Source organism: Talpa occidentalis, unplaced genomic scaffold (assembly GCF_014898055.3).
Source record: "Talpa occidentalis isolate TD23 unplaced genomic scaffold, MPIMG_talOcc4v2.1 talOcc4.3, whole genome shotgun sequence".
Classification (NCBI taxonomy): Eukaryota; Metazoa; Chordata; class Mammalia; order Eulipotyphla; family Talpidae; genus Talpa; species Talpa occidentalis.
In genome coordinates, this window is record NW_023603184.1 from 2859595 (window position 1) to 2884849 (window position 25255).

At 34.7% G+C, this 25255-nt stretch overlaps 2 protein-coding genes and 1 long non-coding RNA gene across 4 annotated transcripts in view; 2 read left to right on the forward strand and 1 right to left on the reverse strand.

The window, feature by feature from the left end:
- LOC129146573 (uncharacterized) overlaps positions 1 to 23017 on the reverse strand; it is a 29462-nt gene extending 6445 nt beyond the window's left edge. For both annotated transcript variants that reach the window (XR_008553448.1, XR_008553447.1), the window contains exon 1: positions 22814 to 23017. This is a non-coding gene — a long non-coding RNA (uncharacterized LOC129146573). The remainder of the gene's footprint in view (positions 1 to 22813) is intronic.
- On the forward strand, positions 5459 to 6397 carry LOC119254437 (olfactory receptor 10AG1-like). Its single transcript, XM_037521536.1, has one exon. It carries the CDS (start codon positions 5459 to 5461, stop codon positions 6395 to 6397), a length of 939 nt encoding a protein of 312 aa, XP_037377433.1.
- LOC119254439 (olfactory receptor 5W2-like) lies at positions 17492 to 19413 on the forward strand. The gene is made up of 2 exons (XM_037521537.2): positions 17492 to 17522; positions 18455 to 19413. Exon 2 carries the CDS (start codon positions 18471 to 18473, stop codon positions 19401 to 19403), a length of 933 nt encoding a protein of 310 aa, XP_037377434.1. The 5' UTR covers positions 17492 to 17522; positions 18455 to 18470; the 3' UTR covers positions 19404 to 19413.
- Positions 23018 to 25255: the final 2238 nt, after the last annotated feature.

A 25255-nucleotide genomic window follows, 5' to 3' on the forward strand; every position in this document is an offset into this window, starting at 1 on the left:
ACTAAAAACCAAATGAATTCAATCTGCTAAAAATTTTGACTAAAATGTATAAATGGTTATAAGATATTTACATAAATGTTTTAAAAATATTTGCTGTATTATTTGGTAGCATTTTGGAATTCTGCCACAAACAATGACCAAGAACAGTTTAACATGAATGTTTGTTGAGTGAGTAATTGACTGTGTGAATGAATAAATAAATATTGCTATGACCTATAACAGATCGCTGCCCTGGCAAAATCCAGGGATTTTGAGGATCAGTAAACAATGTGGCGTATTTGTTTAACATGCAATGAATCTATGTGAATTTCACTCATCATAACAGCAGCTTACCTTCACCCAGTTTTCTTCTTGATAAGTTTCTAATGAAGCACATGATATACAGAGAGCATGCACCCACACTTTACTATGCATGTATTTCTCTGCTCTCTGTAGAAATCTGGTTCCAAAGTAATGTGCTTTGAATTATTTCTTCTTATTTATCATTTATATTTCATTTTAGGTAATAATTTATTTTCATATTATTGAATAAGTTTTTATTAAATACTTTGATATTTTAAATTAAATTATAAGTATAATTGAATTTTAATTTATTACATTTATAAATATTTCTTATTTACAAACAGTTACTCCCATACCAATTCATAGCTAAAAATATTCCAACACCTGTGATTTTTCAGGAGAAGGAAATATTGGAACTTATTTTCAGAATTACACTAAAATCCACATCACTACTAAAAAAAAGAGCAATATAACAAATCTTTCATGCCTTTAACCCTCTCTAAAGTGTTTGGCATCATTAAATGTTTGAACTGATATTATCATTAATGACTGCCCCCTCCCAACTCCAGATTCTTGAATCAGCAGCTCATATTAAGAGATTGTTTACGATATCTAACTGGGACTTTCTACAGTATTAACTATCTGAGCAAGAAAACCTACTTGCTTCCACATTAGTATTATTTTCTTTGCACTGTTGTTATATGATTAGATTTTTTAAAATGTGCTACGCTACACAATCTTTCCTCACCTAAGTATGTAGACTTGATTTATTGTAATATTCAAAGAAAATATCAATTAATGATTATGTCATTATGAACTTGTGGTCAATTAAAAATCAAATTACATCTTTGTACTTTTACAAAACCTTGAGTTCTTCGTATTTTCTCCTTTTATTTCTTTCTCTCCCCTTTGTCTTCCTGATGTGTTCATCTACCATGTGGCAGCCTTTTGAAATGATCCCCTGGATTTATCATTTATATGACACACATAACCATGATTGGAGAGAGTAACTTATGATATAGTTACTCTGAATGGAGAGTAACGTAGGATATAGTTTATAAAAAGTCATCTGATCCTCAATAAATTTCTTTGACTATCCATGATTTGACTCTGCTAAGTTCTAAATAATGACCAAGACATTATTCTCATGTAGTTTCCCTTTTTTCAAATGAAATTTAAAGTATGCCTCTGTTCTTAGGAGAGGTTTTCTACAGAGTAAAAGGATGTATCTATTTAAAGAGCACCATTTATTATCATAGTGTCACATATTCTAGTAATTAAAACAAAATAAATCACAAAATTGTATGACTAAAACTCATTGAATGAATATGTACCCTTAAATAGTCTAGGTTTTCAGTCATGGGCATAACCCTTTTAAACTCTATGTTTCTATCTCTGTAATCATTACTCTTTATGTAGTTATCAATCTTTCCCCTCTGCCCTTAATAAGACTTAATAATAGCCTCATTAGTATCTCACGAATGTGTGGTTTTTTTGTTTGTTTATATTTTAGGGGGTTTCAAGGAAATGATTCTAGTATTTCATAATCATGATATACATAGAACTGCTGAGATAATAAATAACAAATATGTGGTTTTTCAGCCACACGATATGTGGGAATTTATTTAAACTGTGCAAAGAAAGGATACATAGAGGCGATAATTTGATACTGGATATACTATAGACCAGCACAAATTTACCAACCTTAACTTCTATCCCACATTTATCTATTCCCTAACTGTGGTTTGGGGATTTGAAATAGTCCATATATCACCATAAACTTCCTGCTAAGTGTGAGCAGATGACTCAATTCTTGCTAGTGAGGAGACTGCACAGTCAACAAAGGCCGTGTCTTATTTTCACCTCCTTTCATTCCTGGAAGTTTGCAGAAGTCATAGCTATGAAATCAAAGAGGAGGGAGAGGAAGAGAGGAGAGGGGTGGGGAGGGGAGGGGAGGAGAGGAGAGAAACCCTGTGTTGCCATCATTTCAAAAGTCCCAGACTATCAACACCAAGACTTCAGAAATACTCCTGTGTGAACGATATACATGCATAGTTTGCTGTATGTGCTTGAATACAGTTCTAAGGGAGAAAATATCACCATGTCTTGCTGACAGTATTTGGTGCTGATTGATTTCTTGTTAGTATCTTTCTACTGGTACAGAAATCTTTTTGAGTTAGGAAATGATTTACAAAGTTGCTGGTCTGGTACTTTTAAGAAAACTGGTGTGACTGAGCACTTTGAGTGTCAAGAGTGCTTTGCTTTGCTTTGCATGTGTTTAACACCCCATAGCTGTGGAGGCAGCCATGGATGTAAAATAATTCATTAGTAGTCAATTTCATGTAGTTCTCATAGCAATGGGGGCATAGTAGAAAGGCCTTGGAAAGACCCACGACGATTTCCTAGAAAAAAGCTTCATGTTCTCTAGATGTGATTGTTAGTGGTAAGATTTTCCACAGCAGTTATTTGATCATTTAAAAGCTATGTGTGCACACACTTTTACATTTAAAAATATCTTTCCATCCACTTTGTTGATGTTTCTATGTAATTTTGATATTAGAAAGCAGTATTCATTCTTCAGTTTGAAGAGTTCACTTGTAAAATGGCTTACAGATAATATGACCCCCCCTTGCCATTATTTGAAATAGTTTCCCAAAAAACAAATGTTCAAAAATTTATGATTATGAACACTTATATCAGTACTGATGTGTGACTCTACTTCAATCTTTTTTTCAAATACTCAAAAAAATCATGATAATGTTGCCATATTTCATAAGTGAAAGAAAGTCTACTAAATATTTAAACACCAAAGCCTAAAATCCATGGCTTATAAAAATGAATAAAATTGGGTAATAAATTTGTGTGTAGAATATCAAATGATAGAACTATCAGGAAAAAAAGAGGAAAATATTTGTGACCTGAAATTAGGCAACACATTTTATATGTGTTACCAAGTGTGCAATACATAATAATATCTATAAATGGGACTGCATCAAAATTAAAATATTTTTCTTTTAGATTAACATTATTTATAGATTTAAAATAAAAGCCAAAGTGGGAAATACTTTCAAATTGTATATCCAATAAAGTAAATATATAATTTTCTAAGCACACCCAAAACTTAAATACACAAAACTCAATCATAAGAAAAGAAACGATCCAACAAATACACATATAACCTGAAAAATGTTTCAACAGAGGAGATACAGACCTCACTGAAAGATGCTCACCATCAGTCATTATCAAAAAACAAATTAAAATTTAAATAAGATTAAAATTTTAAAATTTTAATTTTAAAAACAAATTAAAATTTAAATAAAATTTATACATGCTTCTGTTCTTTCCTGAAACTAATTCAGAAAAATAAATTGTCCTTCACTTCAAAAATTAATAATCAACAACAAAAATATGATTCAAACGGGTAATACTACTGAACTGTTTGAGAAATAAATCAAAATTTCTATGAAAAAAGGACATAGTAAAAGCCAACTGACATATAATTTTCATTATTTAAAACACATTTAAAACACATAAAACAATAGGAAATCTTTCCATTTCTGGTTAAAAAAAAAGGCACTGGGTAATAACAAGCCAGTCTTCACTACAATATTATAATATTTGGATAAATTATAAAAACCATATTTTTGAAGTGTCATAAAGTTTAACAGAAAGAAGAATAGATGGCAATATCAAAATTAAGTTTCACTAAGTGAGAGAGATAACAATGAGAGCTTTCTCAGAAAAATAAAATATAACAAGTCAGAGAGTGCCAAGGAGACGATTTTAGAAATGTCATGAGAAATTTACATGTGTCAGGTGGAAAAAGATCCCTGGGGCCTTGGTAACTGTTTATATTTAAAGAGCACTTTATGTTCAGAGAGGTCACTTGATATCCTTGATAAAACAAGTGGTTTCACCTACAGTAATTTAAATATTTAAGTTCTTATACTGAGAAAAAAATTAACATCATATCAAATAAGAAAGGTAAATATGAAATATTTTATATTAACACTAAACTTTAACTTATATGACTTCTAAATTAAAATTATTGTTTAATATAGTAGCAAATGTGTGATTTTTAATACATTTTCTGGTTCCATTAAATATAATTTACAGTGAATGAATGTTAATGATGCTATTAAATTGCCTTGAAATACTGCAAACTACAATAATTGAAGCACTTCTCAAGGTGTAGATAATAAATCATAGGAAATCTTCATTCTGAGCCAGGGAATTGTAATAAATTAGTGTTATATTTGTGTGTTTAGCTTGACATTGTAATAAGAGTTCTGAAGTAAAGTAATCCATGAAATAAAGTTCATCCTTTGAGACTCTAAATAACATTAATGTTAAGGAAAACATTGTAAGTGAAAGTGAATGACTTTGGAAAATAATAAAAGAAAGTTTTAAGTTGAATATTCTTTTCTGAATTTCAAGGGCTAGTTTACTAATTTATATCAAATGTAAAAATATAGCTGAAGCTTAGGGAACTTCCCATATCAGCTAAATTAGAATATTGTTATACATTCCCTTCATCATTTGGGCTTATTGAGGGAATATAGGCTTGGATTTAAAATAAAGCTACTAGAATATTATTTTGCATTATTAAAAAGAAATGAAACATTTACAGAAAAGAAAATTGCATAAATGATTTTTTTAGAGTACACAGAATAAATCTCTGCCTTTCTTCTTTGTTATCCTCTTGAGGAAAACCCCAATCTTACATATTGCATATCTTATGTTATACACTTATGATTTGTCACTAAAATATGGGGTGCATAACTAGAAATATATATAATTTTATATATGAATATATATTATATAATTCATGAATGTGTCATCCATAAAAATGATACAAAAAGATTGGAATTTTATTATTTTGTATATTTATTCTTTTCTTCCTTTTAAAAGTGGGATTTCATTCCAAAAGTGTGTACTGCTTCACTTATTTCCGAATCAAATATTCAACCTTGTATTAGGTGTACAACCACAGTGTACAGTGATAGTTGAATCTAAACTAAAACAAAATGAGAATAATATAAATAGTAGCAATCTTAAAGTGAAAGAAATTGCAATGATGCTAAAAGCCAATCACATGTCCTGAATCAATATAGGGAAGAGATGCTGATCCATGAAGGCAAAGTGAAAATCACACACTAAATTTCTCCTTCTGCAGATGAAAGAAGAAAAACCTCCTGAAGAAAATCTAACTAGATTGATGGAATTTGTTCTCTTGGACTTTGTGGAGGTTCCCCATCTCCAGTGGTTTTTATTTACATTGTTCTTAGCCATATATATTATTATCTTGTTGGGCAATAGTACCATATTTCTGATAACAAAAGTGGACCCTACTCTCCAGACCCCCATGTATATTTTCCTTGGTAATTTTTCTTTCTTGGAAATCTGCTATGTATCAGCTACACTCCCCAGAATGCTTACAAATCTCTGGAGCCAGAGGAGAACGATTTCTTTTGTTGCCTGTGCTACACAAATGTGTTGTGTTCTTGTACTGGGGGCCACTGAATGCTTCCTGCTGGCCGTGATGGCCTATGACCGCTACGTGGCCATCTGTAAACCACTGCACTACCCTCTGGTCATGAACCACAAGTTCTGTGTCCAGCTGGTGGCCGGCTCCTGGGTCAGTGGGATTCCAGTCCAAATAGGACAGACTTACCAGATTTTCTCTCTACCCTTTTGTAATTCTAACCGCATCAACCACTTCTTCTGTGACATCCCCCCAATACTCAAACTGGCCTGTGGGGACACCCGTGTGAATCAGATGATGGTTTACATAGTTGCTGTATTGTTTGTCACAGTTCCATTTCTGCTGATCCTTGTCTCTTATGGCAAAATTGTCTCCACCATCCTGAAATTGCCATCAGCCACAAGTCGGGCCAAAGCCTTCTCCACCTGTTCTTCACATCTCATAGTTGTGGTTTTATTCTTTGGATCTGCTACTATAACTTACTTAAGGCCAAAGTCCAATCACTCTGCTGGAACTGACAAACTGCTCTCACTTTTCTACACCATACTGACTCCCATGTTCAATCCCTTGATATACAGTCTCAGGAATAAGGATGTCATAATGGCACTGAGAAAACTGCTATGTAAATAATTTATTTCAATAAAATGTTATAGGAATTGAATTCATATATATTTGCAAAAAAAATTTAAACAAAATTATCTCAAACTCAACACATTGGTCTAAACAGTGGTAATTATTTGCTATTAAAAATCAGTTGTAACCTCGAAAGACATTTTTATATCCAGTTACACAAGTTGTGAGTGTGTCAACATATAGCAAATTATTCTATTGAAAATTGTACACTATCTTAGTGAAATGTCTCCACTTAATAACTTTTGATAAGGATTGATGCAATGCACTCAATCATAATGTAAACTCTATTTTATCACTTATTTGAAAGTGTAGTATTCCTTTCTATAGAGCTGTATAGTCATTTTTAAATCAGGTTGGTAATAAATATTAACTAAAACTTTATATAAATATTGTTCTAGTAATGATTCTCCCAAAAAAATTATTTCTTGGAATATTAGCGTCTTTGGGACTGTTGATTTTTAAGTAATGTTGGAACAATACTACCTGTGAATATTAAATATTATTTAAGAGTATAACAGATTAAATATTTCTATAAATTTCAACTCATTGACTTGATAAATAATAATTAAAATGCATGCATAATTAAGAAAGGATTAGTAAAATTCATGGGAATATTCACAAGTATTTTTTTAAATACATTTTCAAGAATGATAGAATGGATAGGAAAGGAGATAAATTTTATAAAAGTAAGCATCACCTACTAAAACAAGGATTTCACACTTATACCTAGTAAAACATATTAACACATATATTATAACTGATTGATACATATATTATCATCAATATTATTTGTAGAAATCTCCAAGGAAGTCATTCTATTAATTTGTTTTACTGAAATCTTACATTTTAGTACATACTTATTATGTTATGGAATATTATATATAATATGGAAAGAAGACAATTTATCTCTGTATTCATTGTAGATAAATAAATTCAGAACAGTTGCATGTGCTATTTCTATATTATATAATTTAAAAAATGTCATGTTTATCTAATGAATCCATCATAAGCAGCAACCAGTCTCTGTAAGCCATGTCCTTTCTCCAAGATCATGGTTTAACCTTGAATTAAAATTTTGTGCTTGGAAGTAAAGAGCCAGGTTAAGTGTTAAAAACCTTGCTAATAATAAAACTACAAAAAAGAATCAGCCTGACTGAGAACAAAGCAAAGAGTGAATCAATAGGATTCTAAGATAAGACAGCTATAGGCAGCTATAAAAATGCAATGGAAATGATTTTAGATGTGGAATTTAAAAAACAAAGAAAAACATGTTAACAACAAATTCCAGGGAAATTCTACAGGAATTGGAGAAATCCTCTCCCTTTCACTGTCCATTGTGCTTAAATAGAAAAAAAGGGAAAGAGAAAAGATAGATAAAATAGACATATTAGTAATTCTAAACTAATTTTCTTTACAGAAAAGGGCAAAGAAAAACTGGTTTTGGGACACTGTGATTTTTTGGTTCTTGTTTCTTTATACACTAAATGAAGTTCCTTCTACACACTAAAAAGGGTGAATGGAAACATTATTTTCTTACTAAATTAGACATCTTAGAAATGAAATCTAAATAGTCAAAACACTTGGTGGTCACCAGGCAAAAAAAAGTTATTGCCATCACCTGTGTGAAAACATACTGAAGGTGTGCAACTAGTACAAAAAGTTTGGAAAATGTGAACATCTTTCAAACAAAATAAACTTGGTTTCTGTTATGATTTATATTTCTCTTTTACAGAGGTAAGAATTATTTTTTCCTTTGGGAATAGAAAAAAAAAAGACACATATACATTGACACCCTACTTGTGTGTGTGTGTGTGCATCTTTGTGTGTGTGAGTGTGAACTTGTGAACTTCTGAGGGGAATATTGCTTTCCATTTCTGAAGTCAATTGATAGGGAGCGAGTAATCACCTGCTTGATTTAGGAATAGTGAGAATCGAATATATTTTCAATATGAATGTACAATCATAGCTATAGATTCCTTGTTGGAAGAGTATGTATAGGGTTAATGATAGATAATATTGTCTCCTCTTTCTTTTTTAAAAGTATATACATGCACACACTTATATACATATGATATAATAAATGATATGCAGGTAATGTATAAACACATATGTAATATATAAACATAAATAATTTAGTATATGTTATATAAACATGATTATAGAAATATGTGTGTAATGATATAATGTTCAATAAATGTACATAAGCAGATATGTGCTATATCACACACACAAATATGTATGTGCATAGATGCACATATATAGCTGTTACTTGGAGTAGTAGTGTGTTAATGTGTATCTTATGCTGATAAAGTGGCCCTTTAATTGTAATATTAAAACGTTCAATAAATGAGATAATCAGTAAGAGAATATATATGGAAATAGAATAACTGATTTGGAAGGTAGAGGGAGGGTGATGATGTGGACTACAGGTAGAGTTGGGGAAGTGTAGATTCTGTAAACCATGAACAAAGTTTGTAGCAATATGTTGTTAAATGTTCAAAGAAGGGGATTGCTGATGTGCTATAATAAGATATTTTCTTTTTTGGAATTTATATTTTTTCCCCACTCTCCTCTCAATGCCCAAATAGACTCTTTGTCATCTTTGCCAATCATTTACAAAACTATATAATTTGGGGAGTATAGTTTCACACCCCCACTCAACTCTCACCAGTCTCCCCTTCCCTCTAAGAGTCACAAGTTTTTCAAAGTGTAAATCATTTTTGTTGTGTTTTGCCAGTTTGTTTCCTTTAGATTTCTATATTCTACAAGTGAAACCATCTTTCACTTTCTGACTTATTTCACTTAACGTAATTATCTCAAGTTCCATCCACACTGTCAAAAAAGACAGGAGTTTTATCTTTATTTTTTATTTTTAATTTTTTTCCTTATTTATGCATACAAGATCTGAGGTGTAGGCCAGAGGTGCAGAGGGTAGAGGATTCACCAGAGACAGAGTGGGGAGCAAAACAGGTGTATCTACTGAAATACACTGCTGAGGGGAGTAGCAGGTGAGACAGGAGAGGTCACTGCTCCATGTGTTCAAAAATTATGAAGAACCCCTACAACTCAACAACAGATAAAATCAAATAACCCATTCTAAAATGGCAGGAAAGCTAGATAGACACTAGCCCAAAGAAAACATGTAGATGTCCAGCAGGCAGTGAAAAATGTTCATTGTAACTTCTCAGGAAAATATAATTGAAAACCACAATAACACCTTAACTCAGACCTGTGGTCCTGTCTCTATGGAAAACAGTACAGAGGTTTCTTAAAATATTAAAAAATATATACCATATGAAACAGCAATTCTACTTCTAGATATCTATCTAAACAAACAGGGTTTTTTTTAAGATTTTATTAATTTATATTTGTGTAGAAGAACTGAGGTGTAGGCCAGAGATGCAGGGAGTGAGAGGATTCACCAGAGGCAGAGTGGGGGAGTATATTTTACTGAAATGCACTACTGAGGGGAGCAGCAGGGAAGACCAGAGAGGTCTGTTGTACCATATGTGGGTCAGCTCCCTGGCCCGGGTTCAAATTCAGGCTGCTGGGGTAGCCACTGCAGTGATAGCACTGAGACTTAAACCCTAGGTCACTAGGGAGTCCCCACCAAAGAGTTAAAAAGAAAACAATAAATAAAAAAACTATATGCACGCCAATTTTCATTATAGCACTGTTTTTGTGGCCAAGAAACAACCAAAGTGGCACCACTGGATGACTGTAAAGAAGGTGTGGTGCATATCCATGTGGAATACTACTCAGGTATGAAAAACATGAAGTCTTGCCATTCACAGCCACATGGACAGAACTGGAGGGGATTGTTCCATCTGAAATAAGTCAGAAAGACAAAGACAAATACCAGATAATTTCAATTACATGTGTAATACAGAGGCACAAAACAAAGGAATAGACAAAACCAAACTAAAACAAGCCCTTGGAATCTGCAGAACTGAGGTTACCAGAGGGAAAGCGGTGGGGCAAAGGCCTCCAAGAACACTACAAATTAGAGGAGTCTTCAGATGCAGACGCTCACTCATTGGATGATTATAGAATTGTCTCTGCTGCCCTCTCCTGTGTGACAGGTGTAAGTAGGTTCTGAGGCTATAAGGAAACAGTTTGACCGTTCTTCATTACCAAACAAGTTTCAGCATCAAAGAGTGCTAGCTGGGAAAATATAACTTCTTAAGGCTGGTTCAAAATATCACCTATCATTTGTTGGAAGAGCCACACATTTCCAGTTTTGACCTCTTCTGGGCAGTTCATAGGAGATAGCCAATCAGTTACCTACAAAACCCTGTGTGATTTTCTGATGTCAAATGATATAAAATCAGGTGAAGCAAAGCAATATAACCTGCAGTGTCTTCTTGATAAACTCAGATCTAAAACAAATAGACACTCTCATACTTGCTATATACCAGCTGATCTGATGTCAAAGATTGAAATTTCAATTTATCAATATATGCCTAACAATGGTGCTTTTCTAGAACAATGAATACAGTGAACTTACTCTTAACAGTTTCTCTTCATCCCACCTTGTCCTCTCTCTCTGCTCAATACCATGCCAAGGGCATTTAGAATCATCACAAAAAATGGCGCAAAGGCCCAGGATTTAGGCAGAGATTGCAAATGTTGTTCTACAAAGTTATGCCATGATTACATGAGAAAATGGTTACTTTTTGCAATAATCATAGGGGCTTGGACCTCTGCTCACAGGTACTAATGGCTCACTCACTTACCATTAGGTTTTCACTCTCCACTCTCAAGATGGAAGAAAAGATAACAAGATGTTCATCCTTTAGTGGGTGAATTCTAAATAATTGGATTTTTAAATATAATTTGCTTTGAAAACATATTTGGAAAATCACTTTTATGTAGCAAATTTTAAAATAGTTTTCAAATTGTTTCCTTATTATCATAGTAAATTGCTTTAAATATTAAATTTCTGGTCTGGTCATAACATGATAAAATGCCTAACCTCTACTTTTGCTTAGAGTTAACTTGCATTTCACTGACCTTGTCATTAAACTGTACCAAATCACAAACTAATTTAAATATTATGACATGGAAGAAACATCAATTTTCAGTATTTGTAATAATAGGTAACTTTTTTGATCTTCCAAGATTATTATTTTGAAATAATTTAAATGTCAATAGTTATATATTTATATATACATATATATGTATTTATGTGTGTGTGTGTATATATATATTATATATATATATATATATAGTTTAAAAAGGGTCCTTTGTAGGAGTCCAAGTGGCATTACAAGCAACTCAAATATTAGTCATAGTAAAAACTGCTTTTCAAGTAACACAAATAGAATTTCTATTATAAGTACCATTGTGTTGATTTGCATTTCCCTGATTATAAGGGATGTTGAACATTTTTTCATATGCCTTCTGGCCATTTACATTTCCTCTTTGGAGAAATGTCTTTTAAGTTCTACTGCCCATTTCTTGACTGATTATTTATTTTGTTTTTGTTGAGCCTCATAAGTTCTTTGTGTATTTTTGTGATCAGTCCCTTATCAGTTGAATGGAGTGCAAAGATTTTCCCCCAATCAGTGGGCTGTCTCTCTGTTTGGTTAATGTCTCTTTTGCTGTACAGAAGCTTACCACCTTACACCAGTAAGAATGGCACATATCAAAAAAAAAAAAAAAAAACAAGCAACAACAAATGTTGGTGAGGATACAGTGAAAAAGGAACTCTCCTACATTGCTGGTGGGAGTGCAAACTGGTCCAACCACTATGGAAGCTGTCTGGAGGTTCCTCAGTCTACTAAAAATGGAGCTACCATATGATCCAGCAATTCCACTACTAGGGATCTACCCAAAGGACACAAAAACAGTGATTCAAAAGAACACCTGTACACCTATGTTTATTGCAGCACTATTTACAATAGGTAAAACCTGGAAACAACCCAAATTCCCAAAAATAGATGACTGGATCTAGAATATGTGGTATATATACACAATGGAATATTATTCAGCAATCTAAAAAGATAAACTCATGCCATTCATAGCAACATAGATTGAGCTAGAAGGAATTATGCTCGGTGAAATAAGCCCAAAGGACAAAGAAAAATATCATATGGTTTCACTTATAGCAGGAATATAGGGGAACCAAATAAGACGTCAGTGTAAAAAATAATAATAACAGTACAAAACACAACAAAGCAAAAAAAGACAATTATAAATCAGATACATATTGCAGGGGAGGAGGAGGGAGAGGGAGGGAGGGAGGTGCACAAGCGAATATAGTGATGGTGTAAGTGCCTTGGGGAAGGAAATTCTTTTTTTGGTGAGGGGGAAGGAAATTCTATGGGGACTCAAGGTGAGGGGGTAGGGGGAAGCAACTATTGTTTAAAAAAATATGTATTGTAAAAGGTTAATGTAAAATTAAAAAAAATAAAATAAATAAATACCAATGTGTTTTGAGGGAAATAAAAGAATCCATAATGGCAATAATCTGCTAATTATTCCCAAGGTGTCCTCTGGAAATGATCATGACTGGAATCCCTCAATTATTAGGTCCCTAATGACATGAGAATACATGTAAACTTTAAGATTCTACTACAAATTTTTCATCCAGTTATTTGTCATGCAGGAACTGGCTTTAATGATGCAAAAATAGCTTTTTTGTGTGTGTATTTGAGAGCAAGAACTACTAATTTGTATCTAAATAGAGGAGAAACCACTTTTATTTGCTAGCATTGAACCCCTAGAACAATCTCTTTTGCTACTCTTTCCTATATATTATAGTTTCTACAGGAAACTAAAATAGATTTTTGCTTAAACAAGAATTTTCTGTTGTCATAACCATGTGAACTCAAGCCATAGCTAGCTACCCAATAATTTGGATGAATTTATTTTCTATCCTAAAATTGTTTTGCTATATATATTTGGGAAGAATTTTAGTAAATGATAACATTTTGGTTGGATCATTTTGTTCATTCCCCTATAAAGTAAGAACCTAAGATTCAGTGTCTCCTACTTTTACCCTAGATGGGTTCAGTGTTTCCAGGTTGCCACAAATCACGTCGCCATCTCATATTGACTATTTTGACCTAAAGTTACATAAAAAGCAGCCAGTACCAAAAGGACACTGTAACCCTCTTTTGTCCTTGAAGGCAGAGATGAAACACCATGTGACATCAAGAGCCCTCTCAGTAACAGAGGGTAGGAGGTATCCTTATTACCAGAGATAAGAAATTTAAAGTCCCCCAAACTATGGAAACAGACATATTTATTTCTTTGTGAATCTGCAACCCCTAACTGTTTTCTTTTCTATTCTTCTTTGTCTAAGAAGGATAGAAAATCGAAAAGTCTGGTCATTTTTCTAGGTCCCCTACCTAGGGACCCTTCCTATATGTGAAATTAATTTTTTTTGCCTCTTGTTGATCTCTCAATGTTATTAATAGGTCAGCCAAAGCAGCTAGATGGGTGAAAAGAGAAAGGTGCCCTCCTATCTCTCTGTTTTTGAATGGAAACATGTTCAATGGGAAGTTGTCAGGAATGTATGTCCTGTTTTCCCTTCAGCATTTCTTTGTCCCACACTGTCTCTCCTATCATCACTCTTTTGTATTCTAACCACCCTCATGGTCACTCTTAAGAACTTTGGCTTCACCCACACCTGAATTTGAATTATGTCCATTACCTACTAGCTGACTAACTTGGGATATTAGTCTAAGCCTCAGTGTCCTTATCCACATTATGGAATTAAGCTGAACAAAGATTAATTGAATCATATTGGGCTAGTATCTTGACAGAAGTCATGGCATTAATGTAAACATTCCTGTCAAAAATATACTCACAGCTAATGTTTACTGACCTTTGTTTTCAGTTTATTATCATTTTTATTTTATATTTTAAAAATAGCTATCATATGTTTGATCACACTACATCATCTATATTGTCAAGAATACAGCTTACTGCCCTGTTAAATCCTGTACAAAGAGGACAAATTGGTGGCACAGCGGTTGAGCGCTGGGTTGTGAAGCTGCCTCTGCAGTGCCGGTTCGATCCCCGGCCACCGGAGGAGGGTCCCACATGGCGCGCAGACCTCTCCTGCCGCCCGCTGCTCCCCTCAGCAGTGTGCTTTGGTCCTTCTGCCTGCTCTGCTCCCCTCTCTGGCTCTGGTGAATTCTCTCACCCTCCTGCACTTCTGACTGTACCCAGTGCTTGTATAAACAAAAAAACAAACAAACAAATAAATAAATAAATAAACATCAAATTGGCTGCCTAATATATAGTATAGCACCTGTGTTTCAATGGGGAGTTCAAGCACAGACTTGGCAAAATACCACACATACAACCTGCATTTGAAGATGAAATTGGAGGACATATATTATTTCAAAATATATTTCAGTCATTAATATTTTTTGCTCTACATTATTTATTGTATTGTTTATTTTCATCCCATGATAATAAATATTTACAAGCTTTGACTTGGAAATTTCAAAATTTCAAAATTTGGTTAGATCCATGCACTCCTTGTTGTCAATATTCACAAGACACAAACCAAATCACTGTCAGTTTTAAATTCCCCTAAGAAACTTGACTTTAGCTTTCTTACTAGTGATGTCTCTCTTGAGAACTTCCATTATGTCATGTGGTAAGAAGACATCTCAGTCACTTGTGGCTACATGAGCACACCAACATACTGCAATATTAACTTCAGTTTGCAGTTTACTTAGCCAACTTTTCTTTGGCCAAGGATAACGACAAGCAGACAGAGAAATATCAGATGCACCATTTCTCAGCATAGCTTTTCATACCCCAGCCCTTAACATGACTCTACTGTCTTTTGATAACACAAAAACTGTATCACCAAAATTATATCACAAATGATATATAATGAGCAAAGAATATTGGTTCACATATTTACAAATAAATGCACATCGAAACAATAGGAAAAGACACTCAGAACTTGTACAGTCTTCCTTTCCATTGCTGGTCACATGATCACAGGTGATCTACTCAATATATGATTTCCTTTTTCCACAGTCTATTCCATATTCCCTTTAATTTCAACAAACATTTCAGTTGTTTTGTTTGCTTTTCTTGTGAAATGACTCAAGCCTTTATTCCTGAATTATATGTTATGTAGTTTTTTTGTATGATTAGTAGAGGCATCATTAGTAGTTCTTTGTATTTGGGACTGCTATAATTTCCTATTTAATTTTTAATAATGGATATGAGAGTTTTAAATGGTACCTCAGCTGCTCTCCTGCATAACAGAATATTCCCTACTAATTTCACTGCATAGCAGCAATGAAAATTTTCCTTTATACTCAAGAAAAATCATTCCAGCCAGTAAGAACCCTTAGAACTCTAAGTTTCATATTCCAAATTCTTTTATGAGAAGGTTTTAACACTTTAAGTCAATCGATAAGTTTGTTTGTATAAGATATGTATTTTTTAAACTTTTGCTGTGCATATACTTAGCAGAGCTAATACATAAGGCAATTCTTGAACAGCATACCTATAGAGAATTACAGACAATCAAGCATTCAGGTCACTGGGAAAGCAGGGTTACCAGGAACTTTGGAGGCAGTCAAATTATACTGGATACCAAAATTGTAGATCGAGGCTCAAGAAGTCTGAAAATACCATTGTTATTGCTTAGGAAATAGTTTGGGAAATATAAAAATGAAACTTTCCTCAACTTACAAAGCACCTATAACATAATCATATCCTGAGATTATTTTTAGAAAGCCAGTATACTTCTACCTTGTAAATATGTAATATCCATTCAAACATGTATAAATGAGTCATAGTTACACATATATAGCATATGTAAAAAAATGTTCAAACCTAGTGTAGTTCGATTCTTTGTTCATCACCATCCACTTTCATCATCTGAACTATGAAGCAATAAATATTTAGAGGGCCTCCCCTGGTGGCGCATGGGTTGAGCACTGGGTTGTGAAGCAGCCCACTCCCTCTGCAGCGCTGGTGTGATCCCCAGCTGCTCCCCGGCCACCGGAGGAGGGCCCTACATGGCGCACAGTCCTCTCCTGCTGCCCGCTGCTCCCCTCAGCAGTGTATTTCGTCAGTCTGCCTTCTCTGTTCCCTGCTCTGGCTCTGGTGATTTCTCTCACCCTCCCACGCTTCTGACTGTAACCAGTGCTTGTATAAATAAATAAATAAATCTTTAATAAATAAATAAATAAATATTTAGAAAGCAATTACTTTGCAATTCCTTGTGTAATGATTTCAGAAAATGTAAATATTAATCATACTCTTGAAGGCTTAAATCTAATAGCAAAATTCCTATATGAATAAATACAATTCAATAGAGAGTGTATACTAAGTGTAGAGATTGTGATAGAGTCACAAAGTCAATTAAATGTATTTGAATTACACGTGTTGAGGATGGGAGGAAGAAAATGTTTGGTAGCATTAATAGCAGATGGCATTAACAGAATATGTATATTCTGTTATTATTATTTATAGCACTGATAGTAGCCAAAATGTACAGAAAAATCAAATGCTCATCAACTGATTAATGAATAAACGTAAGGTATATCTGAAATGAAATACTATTTAGTCATAAAGTGATATGAACTTCTGATGCTTGCAACAAATGGATAAGCCTTGAAAATGTTATGCTGAGCAAAGGAAACTTGATAAAAATAAAAACAGATAAAAGAGGATTCTGTTCATATGGGAAGCCTAGAATAGGCCAACACATAATATCATACATGTACATGAATTATATTACAAAAAATGATAATATACTATAGAAAATTAGTTAGCAATATTCATAAATATGACCATGAAGGAGAATATTTTACATTGGGAGAAACAAAATGAACAATAGAAAGGATCTGGAAAGGATTAAGTGGGGTTCTGTTTGAATTTCACCATCTAATTAGCAGTTTTCTTCATAACATATAAGAGTTAGCTGGTATATTGAAGCATTAAAACTCAGTCCTTTCTAAAATTGCTGCAGTATTCACTGGGGAATACCTGAACCAGAAATGTAATTAATGCATGTTTGTATAACACCAAAGCCCAAGGCCAGTGGCTTCAGAGATTTAAGTCCCAAATGCCACCTGATAAGATAAAATGCTACCTGCCTGTTGTGCTTCTACTCAGGACCTGCTCATCTCAAGTAAGTTCTGATGTTTCCAAATTTAAAAAATAAATGGGGAAGGGGAACTTATCTTTTTGAACAAAATGATATATTAGTAAATGAATAATTTTGTGCTTGCTTACGCAATTGAATGCATCCTGAAATTTGACGGTCACGTTATTTTTTTCTTAGTACTAAAAGAATGTAACTGAAATGATTAGTATCCAAAAATAACATTTTAATTATCTGATATTAATATTTATTTACTGAAAGGGCTTTATTCCTTCTATCAGGAGGCACTATATGCATGAATGTAAGATATTGCTTACTTTGTTTAATTTCAAGAGTAACTGAGGCATCACATGTCAAGTAACAACATGTGGAAGTAATCTCATCTGAACCATATGCCATGCAACTTGTAGAAGCAAATAGATCATCCACATTCCAACTAGAATATGTCATCTACACACACATGCCTACAAAATAGTGACACACACATACCTACACAGAAAGAGAAGCCTATATACTCAAAAACATTTATTGTCCCAAATACTATTTCCATATTTAAGAAAAAAGTCTATTCAAAATCCAAAAGTGATGCAAATGTATATATGTTGTCTACTATTTCCACTTATTTTTGCATTTTTCTTGAGTCATGAGACCCACCCTTTTATATAGGTATACACTTGCAATAGATAATAGGAAAAAACTGGAGAACACAGTTTTTAATGAATGACTTCTAGATTTAAAAGAAAGATCCTCAACTTAATTCACCCTGTCCCAGATATATATTATTGTAATATAGCTTGCATGGACTCTTTGAAAAAGGTATGACTGAGTTATTTTCTGAGTACAAAAAAGGCATCTGAAAAAGAAAATAGCGTTCATCTTAAAGCTTTATTCTGGTGAATGTCCACAAAAGTTAAACATGTATTTATTATCTTTTCTTGATCACTTTCTCAAAAATTTAGACAAGAACAAAGAAGAATGGAGAAAGAAAATTGCTCTACCAACATGGAATTCATTTTCTTGGGAATTACTAATAATCCTGAAAAAAAAGTGACCCTTTTCACCGTATTTCTAGTCATTTATCTCATTACTCTTGTGGCAAATCTTGGCTTGATCTTTCTAATTAGAATGGATGCCCAACTGCACACACCAATGTACTTTTTCCTCAGCCACCTTGCTTTCTGTGACCTCTGCTATTCCACAGCTGTTGGACCCAAGATGCTGGTGGACATCTTTGCCAAGAACAAGTCAATCCCGTTTTTTGGCTGTGCTCTGCAATTCTTTGTTTTCTGTATCTTTGCAGATGCTGAGTGTCTACTGCTGGCAGTCATGGCCTTTGATCGATACCAGGCCATCAGCAACCCCTTGCTCTACACAGTCAACATGTCCAGCAGGGTGTGTTACCTGCTTGTTGCTGGGGTATACACAGTGGGAGTGGCAGATGCTCTGACACACACAACGTTAACCTTCCGCTTATGTTTCTGTGGGTCAAATGAGGTTAACCACTTCTTCTGTGATTTACCCCCGCTTTACGTCATCTCCTGCTCTAGTATAGAGGTCAATGAGTTAGCGTTATTCACCGTTTTTGGCTTCATTGAACTGAGTACGATTTCAGGAGTTCTTGTCTCTTATTGTTATATTTTCCTATCGGTCTTGAAAATCCGCTCTGCTGAGGGCAGGTTCAAAGCTTTCTCCACCTGCACCTCCCACATGACGGCCGTGGCCATCTTCCAGGGCACCATACTCTTCATGTACTTCCGACCGAGTTCTGCCTACTCCCTGGACCAGGACAAAATGGCCTCGTTGTTTTACACCCTTGTGATCCCCATGCTGAACCCCCTGATTTACAGTCTACGGAACAAGGACGTGAAAGACGCCCTGGTAAAACTGAAAACTAAAACATGTTTGTAAAAATTTAATTATCCACACATAAACGCATATTGCGGCTGTAATTATAAAGTTACATCGCAAGATGTAAGGGAAACAAAGTTGTCTGAAATGTTGTAATTTTGACAAAGGAGTGTTTGTTTTAAAGTCCAATTCAATCATTTTGCAGTATCCAAGGATCTGATAATATTGCGTGTTTATAAATTGTGCCACTCTGAGCTAACTTTTCTAAATTAGATAGATGGTTATTGTCCATTTTCTCCATTCAAACATTAACTTATCACTCAAAATTTATTGTGCTTTTACTGGGTGAACTGTGTGCTTTTAAGTTATTTTTATTCAAGAGCATATCTAGTTTTGTTATTAATTGATTTTATAATCTAATGGAAATAGCCAGCATTAATTTGTAAGCAAATCATTCATGCAAAATCTCAAAATCACCAAGAAGTATATATCCAAATACTTTATCCAAAAAAAAAGTTAAGTCTAGTATAAAAGAGAGATTTTGTTGGATGGAGATATTGATTTTCAGATCTAAAAAGGATGCAAAAGATGGAATGTAGAAAATGGTACAGTTAGAGAGTTAGAGAGGCTTGAGGCAAATGAGAAATCCACACCCTTTACAAGAAAAGAGTAACGATTGTCAGCGAGGACCTTGAGGTCATTATACTAAAAGAAATAAGACAAACAGTTAAATACAGATACTTTGGATCTTTTTTTTTTTTTTTTTTTTTTTATAGAGGCATGTTTTATTTTATTTATTTATTTGTTTGTTTGTACAAGCACTGGGTACAGTCAGAAGCGCGGGAGGGTGAGAGAATTCACCAGAGCCAGAGCGGAGAGCAGAGCAGGCAGAAGGACCGAAGTGCACTGCTGAGGGGAGCAGCGGGCGGCAGGAGAGGTCTGCACGCCATGTGGGACCCTCCTCTGGTGGCCGGGGAGCAGCCGGGGATCGAACCGGCGCCGCAGAAGCTTCGGGCAGCTTCGCAACCCAGCGCTCAACCGCTGCGCCACCTGGGAGGCCCCCGATACTTTGGATCTTATTTACATGTGGAAACAAAAAAAGTTGAACTCATGAAAGCAGAAAGTAGACTGGTCTTACCAGAGGATGCAATGGCAGAAGTGGGGTGATGTTTGTCAAAGCTTACAAACATTCTGCCATGAGATGACCATGGGATCAAACATATACATGGAGACTACAATTAGCAATAATGTACTGTACACTTCCAATTAGCTGACAGCAGATCTTCAGAGTTCTCAACATAACAAATAGTAACTGTGTGAAATGATTTTTATTATTAACTTTATGGTGGTCATTATTTTATAAATTATACATTTATCAAAGCATGCATTACATACCATAAGCAGACCCAATGCTATTTACATTTTGAATCTCAATACCTACAAAATAATAAAATTTTAAAAATTAAGAAGGATAAATACTAAGCTCCTACTCCTTGCCCAGAAGGCAAAATTGGGAGGCTTGGCTAGATAAGGGGAACCCAAAGGTTGCCATGGGAACGAGATCATAAGACTGGCCACCTTGACCAGAAAAAACCAGCCCAGCCCAAGAAATGCAGATATACTACTGCCAGGACACATTCTATGTCAAAGTCAACACTGAAGGCCAGATAGCCCAGCACTAACTGATGAAAACTGGTGTCTCCTATAAGAAAGCCCACAAAAAAAGTGAAGAGAACCTCAAAATCTTCTTTTTGCTCTGAAAATATTGCCTGTCTTCGTCCTAATGGCTTTGCAAGGTATTTAAATAAATCCACCTTTACTTTTCTCCATTCTGTCTCTACTGGATTCTTTTACCCCTTGGCCACTGGCCAATGTCCCAATTTTCCCCACAACAATAACTCATTTGATTGTGCTCTAAAGCGCAATGATAAGAACCTTGGCAAAGTACATCATTTTGCTGTAATTACTGATGATCAGCTACTCAATCAACTTTCCAAGGATATTTCCTAAATTCTTTTCCCTTCTCAGCTCTGCTTAAAAGTCCCTTTTAATAGTTCACAATCATTTCAGCATTATTTTGTAAATTACTTTGTCCAGTAGGAATTTGTGTGCATTTTTAGCTCAGGAATGCTCACAATCCTATTGTGTGGGCTTCAGCCCACCTGTCTGTTATCTCAGCACTGAATGGTGTCAGGGACACTAAATGTGAAACAGTCATGTGCATAATAAAATAAAAAATACTAGTTAATATTCTTGTATGTCTACTGGGCTTCTTCCATGGAAGCTCATGATTTTCAGATTGTCTTTAAAAGGCAAAGAAGTGACATGCAGAATTTCTTCTAATTTGTATTGGTTAAATCAGTTAAAAGACAACAACAGTCAAAGGGAAGGAATATAGACACTATGTCTTTAAGGAAAATGTTACAACTGGGCCTCCATGGTGGCATAAGTTGGTTGAGCACAGCATTGTGAAACTGTCCGCAGCCTCTGCAGAGAGGGTTCTATCCCAGCCAGCAGGGAAGATACCCACATGGCAAGGCAGACGCATCTGTCTCGCCCTCTGCTCCCCTTAGCAGTGTATTTCTGTCAGTCTGCTGTTCTGCTCCTCACTCTGTCTCTGGTAAATCCTCTCACCCTCCCCCACTTCTGGCCTCTTCCCTGGTTCTTGTATGCATGAATAAATACATCTTTAAAAAAAATAAAGAAAGAAAGTAAAGAACGTATACAATCAATACATGGTGGGGGAGTTCATATATTTCAAAAACACAAACAACAATGTAAAGTGAAGTCACCACAAAAAAAAAAAAATCTGTCCAAGGCATCATCAGTCAACATAGGTCAAATTAGATCTCTGAAATTACTCAATCATTACAAAATTTTAAACATAGTTAAGCAGATTCATGAGGCTGTGTGTAATCTATTTTTTTTTTTGTATGCACATAGTTAGAAAGCCACTGAGAAAGTAGAATACGTGTACACATATAGAAAAGAAAGTGAGAGCATTTCAATTGTGATGAAATGAAAGAGACTATTTCTGGAAGCTTGATAGTGTCCCAGTCACACCAGAGTTCAGGGTGGAAGCTCAAGGCTCAAGTTGTATGGAAAACTCCATTGTTCTCCCTTGTGGAGTGGTTGCACAGGATATAAATTCAAACTTCCAACAATTCTCAAATTATTAATCAACTAATGATAGTATCACACTATATTTATTCTTAGAAAAATAGTAGAATTTTTTTCATAGACTTAAAAGATTGTATTCAAACTCCTCATGATAATTATTAGCATTTTGTAGTTCAGTAGGTCTTTGTGTATGTAAAATTGTATCAACTTACCTCTTACAACACACTTGTTTAATTGGACAGAATGTTATTTCTTGCTTGAACATAATCATAAATCACATCTATGTTAGAAAGAGTTAGGAACATATATATTGTGCAGGATTATTATTTTACTAAGAACATTGACTTTACCTTGATAGTTGCCGGGGACCAGCCTCCAGCAAAATGTCGTGTCAGGGGTTCCTGAAAGGATGAGACGGCCTAGGCGACCTGTAAGGGGCTAAAACTTAAAGGCTGAAGGGAAGGGGATGAGGTAGTGAGGAGACACTGACACTTGGTGAGGTGCTAGTATCTTCTGCCGAGAGACTCAGCAGGTCTTTATTTATTCATTTTTAGTAAGCAGAAAAAAAAATACATTGACATGTGTAAAGCAGAAACAATTAGTGTATTTTATTCCCATGGACTACTGGCTCCTACGGGTCCCAGCTAGACGGTAGCCTTCAAGGTTAATAGATAAAAAACCAGACCTAACTCTAAAACTTATTTTTTCAGCTAGACAATTATCTAAGACAGTGGATAGCCGCCAGTGCATCCCTATCAGCTAAAACCTAAGCATCAAAAGACTATTTTATTCACATGGCCTTTAGTCAGAGACCAGCTGCTACACAGCTATCAGAATTTTTTCCACCTACAAACTTCTTTTTTTTTTTTTTTTAAATATTAAATTTTATTTTTATATTCCCCCATACAATTGCAAACGCCCCATTCTGACCCCAATCCTTCCCCTCCCGCCCCCCAAAAAGTGTCTCTGGTTCATAGTTTTTTGTTGATTTTGATTTTCACTTTCTTATATTCATTTTCCTGGTCCCTTATTTAAGTTTTCTAGATTCCTGCTATGAGTGAGACCATCCGGTATTTTTCTTTTTCTTTTTGGCTTATTTCGCTGAGCATGATCCCTTCCAGTGCCATCCATGTTGCTGCAAATTGCATGTGTTTATCTTTTTTGAATGCTGAGTAATATTCCATGGTATATATGTACCACATCTTCTTGATCCAGTCATCTATTTTTGGGCATTTGGGTTGTTTCCAAAGCTTAGCTATTGTAAACAGTGCTGCTATAAACATAGGAGTGCAGGTGCTCTTTGGAATTGATGTTTCTGTGTCCTTTGGGTAAATACCTAGGAGTGGAATTAACTTCATTTAAAAACTTTCCTAAGAAACTTCTAAATAGAAGGAACTTCTAAAAAAGCAAAAGAAGGACTTAGTATAATAGTTGTGCTGGTTTGCTTGTCAGATATGTACAATAAATCATCTCCCATTGTCAAGTGGGCCAAATTGTTTAATAACTAATATCTAAACAGGTAATTTTCCATGCCAATTGCTTGCAGTCTACTGATACATATAATTTATTGCCTAATGTACTTTTCTGATCAATTTTTCTCTTTTTATGACCAAGAACAAAAAATGAAGGAATTTTAGATCTTCAGCCCCACGGTGCGAGGCACAAGGAACCTTCAGCCCCACGGTGTGAGGCCCTTTACCTTGCAGTGTCTTATCTCGCTGGGGCATCAAGGCCTCCTGCAGAAGCAGAAGCATTTTATTTATATTGTATTATAATCTTTAAAAACTGTTTTACTGTTTATCCTTTGAAAATCCTTCTGCAGGGCCTCTCCTGGTGGTGCAGCGTTTGAGCGCTGGGCGGCGAGGCTGTCGCAGCCTCTGCAGCATTGGTTCAATCCCCGACCACCGGGCGAGGGTCCCACATGGCGCCCAGACCTCTTCTGATGTGCCTGCTGCTCCCCTCAGCAGTGTACTTGGTCCTTCTGCCTGCTCTGCTCCCCGCTCTGGCTCTGGTGAATTCTCTCTCCCTCCCGCGCTTCTGACTGTACCCACTGCTTGTATAAATAAAAAAAATAAATCTTAAAAAAAAAAAAAAAGAAATCCTTGTGCAAAATTTCAAGAAATGTAAGACACATGATTTATTTTTAAGTTAAAATGTAATAGAGAGATTTCATTATGAATAAAATAATCATAATTCATGAAAGGTTGCATTTGTATAAATAATGTTAGAGAAAGATAAAATCAATGGACAGTGAATTATGTTGGGCAAAGGAATAAAACAATGGTTGTTAAATAAAATTACCTTAGTGGTTTCCATTGACATGAATGCTCGATCATCATTACTCATAATAACCAAATGTGGAAAAAATCCAAATATTGGTTAACTGCTGAATGGATAATAAAATGTGTTAATTCAAAATATGGAAAATTATTCCAGCATAGAAAAGGGAAACTCTGCGAATACTAAATGGTAGATGAACTTTGAAAACTTTGTGTCAAATGAAATAGCCAGCAAAATTCCCTCTCATATATTTAATGCCATTTAGGTGAATTCTACTATGGGAGATAAAGTATAATCCCAATGTGGACCACTGGCTGCCAAGGAAAGGAAAGGAATGGCTAACAAATATGAGTTATTTATTAGGGCAATGAAAAGTTTTGTGGATTGGAATAGTGGTGTTTGCACAACCTTGTGAACATAAAAAAATGCAAAGAAGTACACATTTTGAAAGGATCAGTTTTATAGTTTATGAAAATCATAGCTCAATGAAAATGGTACCAATGAAGAACAGT